Here is a 17,909-nt window from a genome sequence, read left to right as displayed (position 1 = left end):
GACCAGAAAGCTCCCGTGAGCATCAGCTCTCATATCAGGGCCATCTATTGACTAAAATTCACCGATTATCCCTACGGACGTACAGTATAGTGCAACTATTCATGGAATTCAAGACCCTGTAAGTATTACTTATCAATTAAGTCTTTATCTTTATTCAGCAGTAGTGAAAAATGTAATTCTTATTAACCCTTTTACCCCCAGGCTATTTGGAACTTTCCAACCCTTAACCCGCAGGGGTTATTTTTTTTCAAGCACATTTTGCAGTATTTATTTTTTAAATTGCTCTAACAGCCTTAATTTTCCTCATAGAGAGGTCAGGTTGGTCTCATTCTCTTGGAAAATGCCTGAAGTTTCTCAAAAAATTATCAAAAATATGCAAAAAAAATGTAAATAGCAGTTTTTTTGCAAGGACGTACCGGTACGTCCATGGGGGTAAAGGGACGAGTTTTGTGAAACGTACCAGTACATCCTTTGGGGGTAAAAGGGTTAAGCACACTTTTTTTCCCCGACTTCAGACATAAATAAAAGACAGAACTGATCAGCCAATGTGACTTTCCTCTCTTCCTTTTACTAGTAGTCTTAGAACCTGAGAATTGAAGGTCTAAACCAGCTCAGCAAAGGATACAGGGCTGTATAGGTAGATGGTGGAACCACATTAACGAGGATTAGCAATTACTGTACAGTACAACGCATATGGTTCCGATCATTGACATGAGAAACAGGAAAAAGGACAATTCCCTCCATTTGTAAAATGATATTTTCAATATTAAACTTACCCGATAATCATGTAGCTGTCAACTCTGTTGCCCGACAGAATTCTACGGAAGGGATACGCCAGCGATCGCTATACAAGAGGGGGGTGTACTCACAAGCGCCACCTGTGGCCAGGTACTGCAGTACTTCTTGTTGACACCACTTCAATTTTTCCTCTGTCGTGCTTCCGGCAAGACGTTCATGGATACGCTTATAATTTTGGAGTCTTGTTCACGGTTTTTGGTGAAGTATTGCTCTAAGATTTCAGCTTTCGCTATTCAGGAAGTTCTATTATTAGCTTAGCTAGCTTTTGGAATTAATTTGATTAATTATGGTGACGAAGAGAGTATGAACTCTCTTTCACCTTTAAATGGCCGACCCTTCCCTTAGCGGAAGTGTTGGTGTCTAAGAGAGTATAGACTCTCTTTCTTTATTTTGCTTAACAAAAGTTATAGATTTATTTTATATCTCTCCGCCTTTTATAGGCCTCTTCGATTAACTTCCTTTTATTATAAAATTATTAAAATTAATTTTTATATTTGTTTATATTCGACCTTTCCTAATAGTAGGCGGTCTTTTCTTGTACCGAAGTTAATTAACATTGAGCCCGTCATTTCGGTTTTACCTGTTAACATATTATGCTATTTTAATGTTTTTGAAAGAATTTCTTTGATAGTCTCGTACTGTTTCAAAGTTGAACTAACGTTTTGTTTTGTCTCTGCAGTTGTTGACGTTCAGAACGTTCAACTTGCGCTCTATCGTTACGATAGAGAGAGAGTTTTCACGGTGTCACGTTGCAGTAAGAGTAAACCGTTTATAACGTTTTGTTCATTCTTTCTTAGCTTAATGGTTTTAATTCTAATAAAGGAACTTTTTATTTGGGAAATCTTTCAGTTTTTTTCCTTTAACATTAATATGTTTTAACGAGTATATATGATTGGGCTCTTCTCTCAGGTTCTAAGTCTAGAGAGAGAGAGAGAGAGAGATAGAGACGGAGGGAGAGAGAGCTGGATAAACGTTTCGTTCAAGCGAGTAACGTTGTTATCGTTTTTGCTCTTCTCCCTAGTCTCTTTAGGGGAAGAAGGTAAACGTTTCTAGAGTTTATTCTTGTTCTCAAGCTTTATGCGGTGAGAGATTTTAAACGTAGTTTATTTGATCTAGTGTTTAGTCTCTTTCCAGCCACTGAATTATTTATCTTTCATTAGATTTTTCTGTTACATTGTAATTCTGTTTTCGCAATTACTAACTTTTAAAGAAGGATAGAATTGCGTGTTTCAGGTACAAACCACTTAAAGTTTCGAGTTCAGTGAAATAAGTGCAAACAGAAATTCAAAAGTGGTAAGTGATTAGCGCAAAGTGTGTCAGTGTTGTGCGTGAGGGTACTTCTTGCGTGCCAGTCGTCCTCCCAGTCCGGGACCTCTTGCAAGCTCCCAAGCCCAGGGGAGAAGCAATGTCGAAGGGCAAAAGGGTTCGGCAGGCCTTGATCGGCGCACAGAAGTATCCTCGGTGGTTGCGGGCGTGTCTTACAGAGACCGTCACTCCCACCCGCAGACGATTGAGCCCTTATTTTACTCGTCTGCAGAAGAAATTTCGGGGAGATAACGCTGGACTCAGGTCTCAAGACCTCTTAAACGTAAAGTCCAGACCTCTAGAGTTCAACAACCCGGATGCAGTCATTGGGTTAGCTCTGACTCTCCGCAGTCATCAGGTGACTGCACACCTCCTAAGAGAGGTAAGGTGATGCCGCAACAGACCTCATCTTCTGTTAAGGCTTTGCCTCAGCAGACCTTAGCGTCTGCCGACCCCAAGATGACTTTGCTGCAGTCCATGCAGTCACAGCTTGCGGTCTTAATGCGTGAGTGTCAGGCTGAGAAGGTTACACCTCCTCCTGCGATCGCTCCGCCTCACCGCAGTCCAGTCTGCCAGGCGTACGATGTTGAGGTTCCTCAGGATACCTTACCGCGTACTGAGTTGCCAGTTACCAGCGGTGTGCAGCAACCTCCGCCTTCCTTAAGGCAACCTCAGCAATGGGAGCAGGAATCTTATGCCTTACTTCCTCCGCTTCCGCTTGCGGTTCCACCAGCGAGGCAACAATCTCTTGAGGTACGACAACCTCTTCCATCAATGAGGCAGCCACCTCAGCACTCGCTGCAGCTTAGGCTAGCACCTCAGGAATCTCAACTCGCGAGACAAGAACTGCATTCTGCGCAGCCGCTACCTCAACTCTCGCAGCTCACACCTCAGGAACCTTAACTCGTTCCTCAGGAACCTGCTACTGCGCATCCGCAACCCTTACAGCAAGCGCAACTCTTGAGGCAGCAACCTCATGCTATGAGTCAGCCACCTCAACGCATGCATCTGCCACTTTCTCCTCAACTTGAGCCTCTTCCCATTCAACTTGGAAATAACAAATGACAATAATAACACCTCATTACTTTCATAACTTGCATTTGTAATCATATACATGTATGCCTACACAAACATTATGATAATGGAGGTTATTTGTATTACTTATATAAAAATATATATGTATTCCTTGCAATATATTTTTAACAATATCGCAAAATATGGCAAAAATATCTTCAAAACAAAAATGAATCATGAGTTATGAATGTAAGGTAAATATTATGTTGATATTAAAACCCCATGCAAGCATGCATGAAGTAATGCAGTGTTGCCAACAGGGCGAGTTTCCCTTTCCTGAGGTGAAGTAGATTATAGTACATTTAGTGTAGCTTAATTCTACGATTATCATGCCGGCTATCAAATTCATCAACAAAACAGTCTAAATCAATTCCCTCGGCACGTGCACTTTCAATGGACGGTAATGCGATATTACTCACTCTAGCACTGGTCATGGAATTTCTGAGAAATGTTACACGCCATGCAACACGCTCTGCTTACCTTACAGCATGCTCTACATACAGCATGCTCTGCATACAGCATGCTCTGCATACAACATGCTCTGCATACAGCATGCTCTGCATTCAGCATGCTCTGCATACAACATGCTCTACATACAGCATGCTCTGCATACAGCATGCTCTGCATACAACATGCTCTGCATACAGCATGCTCTGCATTCAGCATGCTCTGCATACAACATGCTCTGCATACAGCATGCTCTGCATTCAGCATGCTATGCATACAACATGCTCTACATACAGCATGCTCTGCATACAGCATGCTCTGCATACAACATGCTCTGCATACCTTACCGCATGCTTCTCAGTCACACATCTTTGGTTGTTGCCAACTCACTAGACTGTCAAGCAGTTTCATAACGTTGCCTTCTAGTCTGCTGCTTTTGCACCATTGAAACCCTCACTGAGAGAACTTAGCTTTTCTCGGATATGGTCCCTGTAGATGAGAAAGTGCTTTTCTCCCTCCTTCTGATATTCCCTTGAGGACTCTGTCATTTGGAGAGGAGCCTTTAGCTGCGTAGCCTCCTATGGACTTTTATTTAAGCATAACATGCTTCCAGGGAAGGTAATGGTTCCACTTCAGTCACTAACCCCGTCTGTTACCACACCTGCTCCCATAGACCTTGAGCTGTGTTGCAAGACATGCAGTCCAAGCTTAGTCCTTGTTAAAGGATTTTTTGTTTACGGAGTCTGTGTCACTGGGAAGACGTTCAACAACCAGCAGAAGTGACTTGTTGTGACGCAGTGCGGCAACCTCAGCAACCCGATAAGGAGTTGTCTGTACGACCCAGACAGTCTAGACAGCTTCGGGTTGTCACTGTACTTCCTCGCTTCCCCATGGTTGACAGTTCACAGACTGTGCAGCAGTACCATGATCTTGTGTCCGGCTCCGTCAGACGACTGGCTTTTAAGAGCTCCCACAAGTCGTCGCTGTCTGGAGATTCTCAGATGGACTATGGATCTGACCAAGGAACTGGGCCTCCTGGTCAATTTTGAGGAGTCTCAGCTCATCCCATCCCAGACCATTGTCTCCCTGGGTATGGATCTTCAGAGTCGAGCTTTTCGGGCTTTTCCGTCGGCCCCAAGGATCTTCCAAGCCCTAGAATGCATCCAGAGCATGCTGAGAAGGAACCGATGCTCAGTCAGGTAGTGGATGAGTCTAACAGGGACACTTTCATCGCTGGCCCTGTTCATCGTGTTAGGGAGACTCCACCTCCCCCCCTTCAGTATCATCTAGCTGCTCACTGGATAAAGGACATGACGCTAGAGACGGTCTCAGTTCCTGTTTCCGAAGAGAGGAGGTCTTCTCTCGCGTGGTGTAAGAACAGCTTTCTTCTCAAGGAAGTCTACCTTTGGCTGTTCAGAAACCCGACCGCCGTCTCCTCTCGGACACATCAGACACGGGCTGGGGTGCGACTTTGGACGGACAGGAATGCTCGGGAACATGGAATCAGGAGCAAAGGACACTTCACATCAATTGCAAGGAGTTGTTGGCGGTTCTTCTGGCCTTGATAAACTTCAAGTCCCTCCAGCTTAACAAAGTGGTGGAGGTGGACTCTGACAACACCACAGCCCTGGCTTACATCTTCAAGCAGGGAGGGACTCTTTCGTGAAGTTGTTCTAGATCGCAAGGGACCTCCTCATCTGGTCTAAGATCGAAAGCTCACGCTGGTAACGAGGTTCATTCAGGGCGGTATGAATGTCATGGCAGATCACCTCAGCCGGAAGGGTCAGGTCATCCCCACAGAGTGGACCCTTCACAAGAATGTTTGCAGCAGACTTTGGGCCCTGTGGGGTCAGCCAACCATAGATCTGTTCGCTACCTCGATAACCTAGAGACTCCTGTTGTATTGTTCTCCGATTCCAGACCCAGCAGCAGTTCACGTGGATGCTTTTCTGCTGGATTGGTTCCATCTCGACCTGTATGCATTCCCGCCGTTCAAGATTGTCAACAGGGTACTTCAGAAGTTCTCCTCTCGCAAAGGGACACGGCTGACGTTGGTTGGCTCCGCTCTGGCCCGCGAGAGAATGGTTCTTAGAGGTACTGCAATGGCTGGTCGACATTCCCAGGACTCTTCCTCTAGGAGTGAACCTTCTACGTCTACCTCACGTAAAGAAGGTACACCCAAACCTCCACGCTCTTCGTCTGACTGCCTTCAGACTTTCGAAAGACTCTCAAGAGCTAGGGGCTTTTCGAAGGAGGCAGCCAGAGCAATTGCCAAAGCAAGGAGAACATCCACTCTCAGAATCTATCAGTCTCAAGGGGAAGTCTTCCGTAGCTGGTACAAGACCAATGCAGTTTCCTCAACCAGTACCACTGTAACCCAGATTGCTGACTTCCTGTTATATCTAGGAAAGTAAGATCCCTTTCAGCTCCTACGATCAAGGGTTACAGAAGTATGTTGGCAGCGGTTTTCCGCCACAGAGGCTTGGATCTTTCCACCAACAAAGATCTACAGGACCTCCCTAGGTCTTTTGAGACCTCAAAGGAACGTCGGTTGTCCACTCCAGGCTGGAATCTAGACGTGGTCCTTAGGTTCCTTATGTCATCAAGATTTGAACCTCTCCAATCAGCCTCTTTTTAGGACCTCACATTAAAAACTCTTTTCCTCGTGTGCTTGACAACAGCTAAAAGAGTAAGTGAGATCCACGCCTTCAGCAGGATCATTGTTTTCACATCTGAAACGGCTACATGTTCCTTGCAGCTCGGTTTTTACTAAACGAGCTTCCTTCACGTCCTTGGCCTAAGTCGTTCGAGATCCCAAGCCTGTCCAACTTGGTGGGGAATGAACTGGAGAGAGTACTTTGCCCAGTTAGAGCTCTTAGGTACTATCTAAAAAGGTCTTAACCTTTACGAGGACAATCAGAAGCCTTATGGTGTGCTATCAAGAAACCTTCTTTTCCAAGTTCTAAGAACTCAGTTTCTTACTATTCAGGCTTCTGATTAGGGAAGCACATTCTCATCTGAAGGAAGAAGACCTTGCTTTGCTGAAGGTAAGGACACATGAAGTGGGAGCTGTGGCTACTTCAGTGGCCTTCAAACAGAGCCATTCTCTGCAGAGTGTTATGGATGCAACCTATTGGAGAAGCAAGTCAGTGTTCGCATCATTCTATCTCAAAGATGTCCAGTCTCTTTACGAGTACTGCTACACCCTGGGACCATTCGTAGCAACGAATGCAGTAGTAGGCGAGGGCTCAGCCACTACATTCCCATAATCCCATAACCTTTTAACCTTTCTCTTGAATACTTTTTATGGGTTGTACGGTCGGCTAAGAAGCCTTCCACATCCTTGTTGATTTGGCGGGTGGTCAATTCTTTCTTGAGAAGCGCCGAGGTTAAAGGTTGTGATGAGGTCCTTTAGTATGGGTTGCAGCCCTTGATACTTCAGCACCTTAGAGTTGTTCAGCCTCCTAAGAGGAACGCTGCGCTCAGTAAGGAAGACGAACTTATTTAAGGCAGAGTAATGGCTCAAGTCGACTTCCTTACCAGGTACTTGTAATTTCATTGTTATTTTGAATAACTGATAATATGAAATACGGGATACTTAGCTTCTTGATATACATGTACACTGGTTTTCACCCACCTCCCTGGGTGTGAATCAGCTACATGATTATCGGGTAAGTTTAATATTGAAAAATGTTATTTTCATTAGTAAAATAAATTTTTGAATATACTTACCCGATAATCATGATTTAATTGACCCACCCTTCCTCCCCATAGAACCAGTGGACCGAGGAAAAATTGAAGTGGTGTCAACAAGAAGTACTGCAGTACCTGGCCACAGGTGGCGCTTGTGAGTACACCCCCCTCTTGTATAGCGATCGCTGGCGTATCCCTTCCGTAGAATTCTGTCGGGCAACAGAGTTGACAGCTACATGATTATCGGGTAAGTATATTCAAAAATTTATTTTACTAATGAAAATAACATTTTTCATAATAAAATAAATTTTTGAATATACTTACCTGCTGGTTATATAATGGCTAAAGTCTCCAGGGCGTCAGGAGACTTTAGCCATTATATAACCAGCGGATAAGTTTTATATTTAAAATAAACAATTACCAAAATATGCAGAGTGGTGGGCAAACTGTACGGATACTCCTCTATAGAACACAAAGCAAATGTGTACGGTAATTCGTTTGACGAGGGCAATTTATTCCCATCAACATTTCGTCATTTCTCGTCAAGCAAAGGGTCACGTAGGAATTGAATGAATGGATGCCAGATGTCTCTGTTTCATCTCCAACTGTTTATATCCTGTGCCAAACTTCACCACTTCTTCTATAGTTATATAAACAAGTCAGGGATATACACGATACTTCAATACTTATATCATCATCATCTATTTATATTTCTACTAAATGTCTCTTCATGTAACTCCATTTTAGGCTGTTAGGGAAGACAAACAACTGGTGGAACGGAAAAGAATTTCTACAGACCGTTTACGATTCTTGGTGCATTTTTCCCGCCCAGTACTCATCTCTTTCATCAAAGGATTGAACCTCTACCCCCCTTCCAATATCATCTTCTTTGACCTTCCCTAACACGATTCTAAGTTACTCGCCGAAACAGTAATCAGTAGAGCAGCATCACTACAATTTGTTAAAGAGTACATGGCCCCCAAAACCACCTGGGGGGGGGGCAATACCCTCAGTTTATATCGAGAAGTGAACTGTACACATCACTGCAGGGTATATAGTCCTTTTTGGACCCTAGCTTAAATTTCATTTTACACATCTACTATATCTCCATTCCTGCTTCATTCTTCCCATTTGTTGTTCAACCTCTCGACTTTTAATTCATACTATAAAACTCCCCCGAAGTTGATGTGGCGTAGAATGGCCTCCCTGGTCCCTGACCGAAATCTTGAATCCAATCCTCGAGGGGAAGAAATAGCCCATGAGGAAAGGAAATAAGGAAATAAATAAACTTTGTGAGAAGTAATGAAGGAATATGAAATATCTCAACATCAGTTAGTCAGTAACAATGTTAAAATATATCTGTCATATACAAACTACGAAGAGAGACTGCTTCATCATAGTGATAATATACTGCACACCAGTTCCTTTAAAATTACTTTTGATTGGTTATTATTAGCTACAGGTGGTCATATGCCAGCATGTGATCTAGCCTAAAAGATTTTCAAGGGAATACACCCTGTTGTGGCCCTCAGGACATACTCTGGAATTTCATTAATGCTGCTGTTTTATCGTAGTTCTATATCTATCCTTTACCCGAAAAACTCAATGGTTCTCACTTTTTTACTTTTTTCCCTGGATTGTTTGATGTTTCTTGATATTAACCCTTTTACAGTACCCCCAGGCTATTTGGAACTTTCCAACCCTTAACCCCCAGGGGTTATTTTTTTTCAAGCACATTTTGCAGTATATTTTTTTTAAATTGCTCTAACAGCCTTAATTTTTGTCATAGAGAGGTCAGGTTGGTCTCATTCTCTTGGAAAATGCCTGAAGTTTCTCAAAAAATTATCAAAAATATGCAAAAAAAAAAAATGTAAATAGTAGTTTTTTGCAAGTACGTACCGGTACGTCCATGGGGGTAAAGGGATGAGTTTTATGAAATGTACCAGTACGTCCTTTGGGGGTAAAAGGGTTAATAAATTAATAAAAATTCTTCAACAATCTCATGATTTTCTTCATTTGGGCGATGATGCTATTTCTGGTCGTCTGCAAAATAAATTCACTTTTTGTTGTATCAAAGGATATTGGAAGTAGATATTTTCAGGATGACCCGATGAGCCATCAGGAAGACATAGCACAAAAACTAGAGATAGAAAGTGAAAGAATAAACACACAACAATGATTAGCCATAATTTATAATCAATAAGTAACACTTATAGCGTTGTTAATAACATTAATCTACATCACTTTCAACAAAGGTCCTTTTTCCAAACTTCAGCGTGATGAAATGATAAATAAATTTCTATCTATAGAGTAATTTACAATCAATATCAAGAGATTTCTGTATTTTCATCAAACTGTACTGGAACACGACGGATATAAATAAACGAAACGTCGTAACAAATAAATTAAGTTGAGGATCCTTATTCGTGACTTTCCCATGTTGCCCGATGATCATAAATAGACGACAATGATCAATATATTCATTGAGATATTATCACTAGTGTTATAGGTAGTAGGTTGGCCAGGGCACCAGCCACCCGTTGAGATACTACCGCAAGAGAGTTATGGGGTCCTTTGACTGGCCAGACAGTACTACATTGGATCCTTCTCTCTAGTTACGGTTCACTTGCCCTTTGCCTACACACACACACCCCAGATAGTCTGGCCTATTCTTTACAGTTTCTCCTCTGTCCTCATACACCTGACAACACTGAGATTACCAAACAATTCTTCTTCACCCAAGGGGTTAGTGCACAGTAATTGTTCAGTGACCACTTTCATCTTAGCAAGGGTAGAAGAGACTCTTTCGCTATGACGAGCAGCTCTTCTAGGAGGACACTCCAAAGTCAAACCATTGTTCTCTAGTGTTGGGTAGTGCTATAGCCTGTGTACCATGGTCTTCCACTGTCTTGGGTTAGAGTTCTCTTGCTTGAGGGTACACTCGGGCACACTATTCTATCTTATGTTTCTTCCTCTTGTTTTGTTAAATTTTTATCGTTTATATAGATTTTTATTCTAATGTTACTGTTCTTAAAATATTTTATTTTTCCTTGTTTCCTTTCCTCACTGGGCTATCTTCCCAGTTCAGACCCCTAGCATTCTACTTCTCCAACTAGGGTTGTAGCTTAGCAATTAATAATAATAATATTCGGTCCTTTAACTGGCCAGATAGTACTACATTGGAACCCCTCTGGTTACAGCTATTTTTCCTTTGCTTAAACTTACACCGAATAGTATGACCTATTCTTTACTCATTCTCCTCTTTCCTCATACACCTGACAACGCTTAGGTAACTGAAAACTTCTTGTTCAAGGGCTACTTTCCACTTAGTAAGGGCAGAAGAAATCTTTAGTACCTTTTCTAGGAGGAGGACACTCCAAAATCTGACCCTTGTTCTCTAGTCTTGGGTAGTGCCATAGCCTCCGTACCGTGATCTTCCACTGTCTTGATTTAGAGTTCGCTTGCTTGAGGGTACACTCGGGCTCACTATCCTATCTGTTTTCTTATTTCCTTTCCTCACTGGGCTATTTTCCATGTTGGAGCCCCTGGGCTTATAGCATTCTACTTCTCCAACTAAAGTTGTAGCTTAGTAAGTAATAATAACAATAATAATAATTAAGAGAAATGTAGAAGATAAGTAAACATAGAATTTCCATTGTGGGTGTTCACGAGAATATAATTTTAATAGCAATTGACCTTATTGGATTGAATTTATGAATTTAGAATTAGATAATCCACCACAGGGACATGGGAGGCCAATCGGAGCCCAAGAATAAAATCTGGAAAAAAAAACTAACCACAAAAATGGAAGGAAGGAGGGACTCACTCACTCACTCACTCACTCACTCTCTCTCTCTCTCTCTCTCTCTCTCTCTCTCTCTCTCTCTCTCTCTCTCTCTCTCTCTCTCTCTCTCTCTCTCTCTCTCAGTTAAAGTATTATGATATGAACCAAATGCAGTGAACATCTGCATTTTTATAATCTACTCTAAGTGGTTTTTTTACGTAGGAGTATTTTAAGTCCATTTTGTATTCAAAATTGAATAAAATAATTCATCAACAATTTCTTCCCTATACAGCCTCTGCAGCGGTCATTCCAAAGTCGAGGCGGACTCCTATTCAACTGCATAGCGGGGACGGCTTATTTGGCAGCGGCTGCCACTTCGAAGACTTGTGAGTATTGTATGCTACTGTACAGTAGACTACGGTTGTCCCATACATGTTAAATTCTGGTACGGTAAACTACGGTTGTCCCGTACATGTTAAACTATGGTACGGTAAACTACGATTGTCCCGTACATGTTAAACTAAGGTACGGTACAAACTAAATTATGGTACGGTAAACTATGGTTGTCCCATACATGTTAAACTATGGTACGGTAAACTATGGTTGTCCCGTACATGTTAAACTATGGTACGGTAAACTACGGTTGTCCCGTACATGTTGAACTATGGTACGCTAAACTACGCTTGTCCCGTACATGTTAAACTATGGTAGGTAAACTACAGTTGTCCTGTACATGTTAAACTATGTTACGGTAAACTACGGTTGTCCCGTACATGTTAAAAACAAGCAAATATATCTGATGCTCCCTACAATAACACCCTTACATTCTTCAGCACTCCTGAATTCTGACAAAAATGCTAAACCGGATAAACCTTGATCTTTCGCAGTCGCTCAGCACAGAACCCGCTACTACCACGAGGCGCGGGAGGGCTTGTACAGAGGTCCCCTCTTCATCATGACCTACAACCTGTTCTCAATACCCGTTTCGTACCTCAACGTCATGGCCGCTTCGGCGATTGTTTTCTTGTGAGTAAACCTTTACGTTTACGTAGATCAAGACAGTGTTTTAGTTTGGGGTTGTCCATTTGAATAATGTCCCAGTTTTTTATTCCAGCTGTGACCAGATTGTGGGATGATCTTCCTAATCTTGCAGTTGAATCAGAAGACATTCAGAGGTTTAAACTTACAAGAAATGTTTTTATGTTAAAAGATTGACTCAAATCTTATTTCATAATTTATACATGACATATTTAAGTCAATGTTGTTACTGATCTTAAAACTTTTTATATATTTCAATTCATTACTTATAATTCATTTGTTTTCCTTATTTCCTTTCCGCACTGCGCTACTTTTTGTTAGAGCCCTTGTGCTTATAGCATCCTGCTTTTCCAACCATGGTTGTCGTAAGGCTAATAGTAATAATAATAATAATAATAATAATAATAATAATAATAATAATAATGATAATAATACTGAGGAAAACTGAGAAAACCATAGTTTTGAAATTAGATAGATACATTTATTATTGTCACTAATCTACAATTAGAATTACAGAAAAGCAGGATGCTATAATCATGTCCAAGGCCTCCAGAAGGGAAATATATGCACTTACTTTTTGTACTTGCCAAGGTTTGAATTTCAGAAAGCCAACACAATTTTCCTGGCGTCAGGAATTGTGATTTCCCTTCAGAAATTTCAAAATTAATTCGGTGGGAGAAAAAAAAAAAAAGAGCAGTTTAGTCACATTTGCCCACTTAGTGATGCACCGTAGTTCAAGATGATATACACTCTTTTGGCAGTTCTATAAAACCTACAATAAATTTACCTTTTTTACTAATATTATTACTAGCAAAGATACAGCCCTAGTTGGAAAAGCAGGATAATATAAACCCAAGGGCTCCAAGGAAAAATAGCCCAGTGAGGAAAGGAAACAAGGAAATGAAATATTTTAAGAACACTAACAATATTGAAACAAATACTTCCTATATAAACTATAAAAACGAACAAAACCAGAGGAAGAGAAATAAGATAGAATAGTGTGGCCGAGTGTACCCTCAAGCAAGAGTAGTGAATTAATTATCCTTTTTATTATTACTATTACTAGCCAAGCTACAACCCTAGTTGGAAAAGCAGGACAATATAAACACAAGGGCTCCAACAAGGAAAAATAGTCCGGTGAGGAAAGGAAATAAACTATACTTGAGAAATAATGAAGGGCATAAAATATCCAAAGATCGATAACATTAAAATACAGATCTATTGTATATAAACTACGAAGAGGGACTTATGTCAGCCTCAGCTTGTTCAGCATAAGAAAACATTTGTCATTGCACCATTCACCAGTTTTCTTGCACTGCCTACATACAAAATCCCACCCCTTATTGGTTTTCTAAACTACCGAGACAATTTCTAAACTGATTGTACTAGAAATATCATCCGATTATTTCAAGACCTGGACTCTTCCTCCCCACCACCGTCTTTGCCGTGAATTCTAACGCGATTGGATTCTGTGACGGGACAAGTCCGAGCAGCAAGATTTCTATCGTGGGGTCACACCTTGAGACGGAGAACCCTCTCCTGTGAGAGTAATTCTCATTAGGGTGGAAATAGACCGGCACTCGGCGAAGAACCGACTACAGCAGATAAAGAGCGATGACCAGTATAATTTTAATGGTTCCAAAAATGCATTTAAGGAGGCCATGAATTTATGGATTATGAACAGAAGAAAATATGAAAGCTAAAATATAATTGCCATAGCTTTATGAAATATAAGTATATAAAATACAAAAAATTAAATTAAATGGCCATAGATTTATGGAGCATAAAAACAGAAACATACATACATACATATACCAAGGCACTTCCCCCAATTTTGGGGGGTAGCCGACATCAACAAAGAAACAAAAACAAAAAGGGGACCTCTACTCTCTACGTTCCTCCCAGCCTGACAAGGGACTCAACCGAGTTCAGCTGATACTGCTAGGGTGCCACAGCCCACCCTCCCACATTATCCACCACAGATGAAGCTTCATAATGCTGAGTCCCCTACTGCTGCTACCTCCGCGGTCATCTAAGGCACCGGAGGAAGCAGCAGGGCCTACCGGAACTGCGTCACAATCGCTCGCCATTCATTCCTATTTCTAGCACGCTCTCTTGCCTCTCTCACATCTATCCTCCTATCACCCAGAGCTTCCTTCACTCCATCCATCCACCCAAACCTCGGCCTTCCTCTCGTACTTCTCCCATCAACTCTTGCATTCATCACCTTCTTTAGCAGACAGCCATTTTCCATTCTCTCAACATGGCCAAACCACCTCAACGCATTCTTATATCCACTCTAGCTGCTAACTCATTTCTTACACCCGTTCTCACCCTCACCACAAAACATGAAAAACGAAATTGCTTTAGTTATGAATTTTAGTTTGAAATGATAATACATTTGATATATTCAATATCAGCATCTAAGAATAACCCTGATTTATATGGTCTGTTATTACTTACCTAAATCAAGAATTACTTTTTCTATGTAAGTATCGTATTACAGTATTGAAATCAACTTCTCAAGACAAAACTGTAATTTAGGGAATTAAAAATGAAAATGTGGTCACTAAGTTATCTATATCATAAGGTGAATGGTCGCAAAACAAACTTTTCCAATTATGTGGTTTCGATGAAATAAGTCAAATAGTATGCATGAAGGGACTTGAAATTTGAGATGTATAGTATTGAGGGAGTATGACTACAGTACTCCTTCAAGTATCGTGAGTGTTCTGTTCCACCCCATTGATGAAAAAATATCAAGTATAAGCAGAAATCCCGGTATATTATACAATTTTCATAATTTCTCACTTTTATCATCTTTACATAAGTCTTTTTATACCTTATATATTATGAAATATCTGTTATATACCTGTTGAGGTGCCGGTGATGGGAGATGAGAATGAGAGAGAGATTATAAGAGAGGAAGTGAGGAGAGCACTAGATGAAACGAGAGTTGGAAAGGCATCTGGTATGGATGGTGTGAAAGCTGAGATGTTGAAGGAAGGGGGTGTGACTGTACTTGAATGGTTGGTGAGATTGTTTAATATGTGTTTTGTGTTATCAATGGTACCAGTAGATTGGGTTTGTGCATGTATTGCACCACTATATAAGGGTAAGGGAGATGTGCATGAGTGTTGTAATTCAAGAGGTATTAGTTTGTTAAGCGTAGTTGGAAAAGTGTATGATAGAGCAATGATTAATAGGATCAAGGATAAAACAGAGAATGCAATCTTAGAAATACAGGGTGGTTTTAGAAGAGGTAGGGGTTGTATGAATCAGATTTTTACAGTTAGGCAGATATGCGAGAAATATTTAGCAAATGGTAAGGAGGTGTATGTTGCGTTTATGGATCTGGAGAAAGCATATGATAGAGTTGATAGGGAAGCAATGTGGAATGTGATGAGGTTATATGGAGTTGGTGGAAGGTTGTTGCAAGCAGTGAAAAGTTTCTACAAAGGTAGTAAAGCATGTGTTAGGATAGGAAATGAAGTGAGTGATTGGTTTCCGGTGAGAGTGGGGCTGAGACAGGGATGTGTGATGTCACCGTGGTTGTTTAACTTGTATGTTGATGGAGTGGTGAGAGAGGTGAATGGTCGAGTGCTTAGACGAGGATTGAAACTGGTAGACGAGAATGACCATGAATGGGAGGTAAATCAGTTGTTGTTTGCGGATGATACTGTACTGGTTGCAGACGCGGAAGAGAAGCTTGGCCAATTAGTGACAGAATTTGGAAGGGTGTGTTAGAGAAGGAAGTTGAGAGTTAATGTGGGTAAGAGTAAGGTTATGAGATGTACGAGAAGGGAAGGTGGGGCGAGGTTGAATGTCATGTTGATTGGAGAGTTACTTGAGGAGGTGGATCAGTTTAAGTACTTGGGGTCTGTTGTTGCAGCAAATGGTGGAGTGGAAGCAGATGTACGTCAAAGAGTGAATGAAGGATGCAAAGTGTTGGGGGCAGTTAAGGGAGTAGTAAAAAATAGAGGGTTGGGCATGAATGAGCCCCTTGGGCTTATATCATCTTGCTTTTCTATCTAGGGTTATAGCTCAACTAGTAATAATAAAAATAATAGTTTTATAAGCATTCATCATTGCTATTTTTAGTTGGAAATCACTCTTTTGATGGTTTTTGTACACCTACTTCTCTACCTAATAGTTTTACATCGATACAAATCTCAAATTCTCTCCCAACAGCGGTCTTGGTCTAGGCGACACCGCAGCAGAGGGCCCGGACTGGCTGGGGTGGGCGATATTCGGATCGGTGCTGTGGGCGGTGTGGGCGTTCGTCGAGCAGCAGACCATCGCCCTGATGATGATCGTCAAGTCTTCCTATTCGGCAGCCGCGACCTCCGTCAGTCTGACCACGTTTTACCTCCTGGTCGCTTCGGCTTCGCTGAGGTTGGTGCATTGGCCTTTCCGATTTGTCCTTTTCAGTAATTCTCTTTATTCTTTCTAAAGTTGTCTGTATTCTTTACATAAATTCACTTTTTGTTTGATAACGTATCTTTCAAACTACTCGATCTCAGGAGTGTCTCTTGATTCGATTTAATAACTAATGTTGCTTGAATATTTTTTTTCTTTTTAGTCATTCTCTTTATTCTTTCCTACCAATAAGATGTCTGCATTCTTTACATAATTTCAGTTTATGTTTGATAATGAATCTTTCGTTTGTTTTATAATGAATCTTTCATTTATTTGATAGCGGATCTTTCACTTGTTTGATAGTGGGTATTTCATTTGTTCAATAACGGATCTTTCATTTGATAACGGATCTTACAGATCAACGGTTCTTAAGTCCAGGAGAAAACATCTGTCATTAGATTCAACTGCTATTCTTACCATAAAACCAAGATATAACAGATAACGACTTTACTGCCGCAATCGCATCATCATCTCGTACTTCCAGGTCTCTCGTCGGCCTACCAGACTGGCTCTACTACTTGGGCCACGTCATCGTCTTCCGCTACGCCGCGGCGGTCCTGCACGAGCAGGCCTTTCTGGACAAGCTGCCAAACCTGCCGGTGAACACCAGCGCGGACTGCCCCGACAACAACGCCGAGTACGGGTGCCGATACAGGAACGGGACCTACTACCTGCTCGAGCGATACCACTTCCCGGAGAACGGACTGGACCTCGGCCGCCAAGACCTGGACCTGTGGTCCAACTTCGGGCTCTGTTTCTCGTTCTTTGGGGGCATGCTGGTGCTAAACCTGGTTCTCTATTTGGTTCCCCTGCCATCCTTCATCAAATCCAAGTTTAGAGATTAGGGTTCATTGCCTCATTTCACTTACCATATACTGTACGTACAGCCATTTTAGGAACTGGAGTTGGTTTATGAAATATGTAAAGCCCTTTAAGGAAATGGAGTTTGTTTATAAAATACATAAAGCCATTTCAGGAAGTGGGTTTGTTTATACAGTAAGTACAGCCCTTTTAAGAACTGGGGTTTGTTTACAAAATACATATAGCCATTTTAGTAACTGACGTTGCTTAAATTTGGCAATTAGCATTACATTATAGTATATCTTTATAGATTACATTCTACAATTTTCCACTCAAGGTGATTAGAGTACAGCCCTTTCACTGTTTGGTCAATGATGAATATTTCTTTTAAGATTTCTAACGAAACCTCAGAATTGGTTGACAATACTTAACATCCATGTGTGTACACTACAGACTGATTTTATACTAAATTCTGTTAATATATATCTAAAACAAAGAATATACTACAGGAAGACAAAGATGAAAATAGGAGTAACAAAAATATGAATTC

The 17,909-nt window shown here is 41.2% G+C and overlaps 1 protein-coding gene across 1 annotated transcript in view; it reads left to right on the top strand.

The window, feature by feature from the left end:
• The window catches only part of LOC137618819 (ATP-binding cassette sub-family G member 5), a 34,977-nt gene extending 17,372 nt beyond the window's left edge, over positions 1–17,605 (top strand). The window contains exons 10-13 of the mRNA XM_068349027.1: positions 11,394–11,487; positions 11,989–12,127; positions 16,331–16,534; positions 17,043–17,605. Of these exons, the coding sequence (XP_068205128.1) occupies positions 11,394–11,487; positions 11,989–12,127; positions 16,331–16,534; positions 17,043–17,403 (798 nt within the window). The 3' untranslated portion in view covers positions 17,404–17,605. The remainder of the gene's footprint in view (positions 1–11,393; positions 11,488–11,988; positions 12,128–16,330; positions 16,535–17,042) is intronic.
• The last annotated feature ends 304 nt before the right edge of the window (positions 17,606–17,909 follow it).

The sequence above is a fragment of the Palaemon carinicauda genome, chromosome 25, assembly GCF_036898095.1.
Source record: "Palaemon carinicauda isolate YSFRI2023 chromosome 25, ASM3689809v2, whole genome shotgun sequence".
NCBI classification, from domain to species: domain Eukaryota; kingdom Metazoa; phylum Arthropoda; class Malacostraca; order Decapoda; family Palaemonidae; genus Palaemon; species Palaemon carinicauda.
The sequence above is the reverse complement of the archived record's forward strand: the minus strand, read 5'-3'. Positions and strand labels throughout refer to the sequence as shown.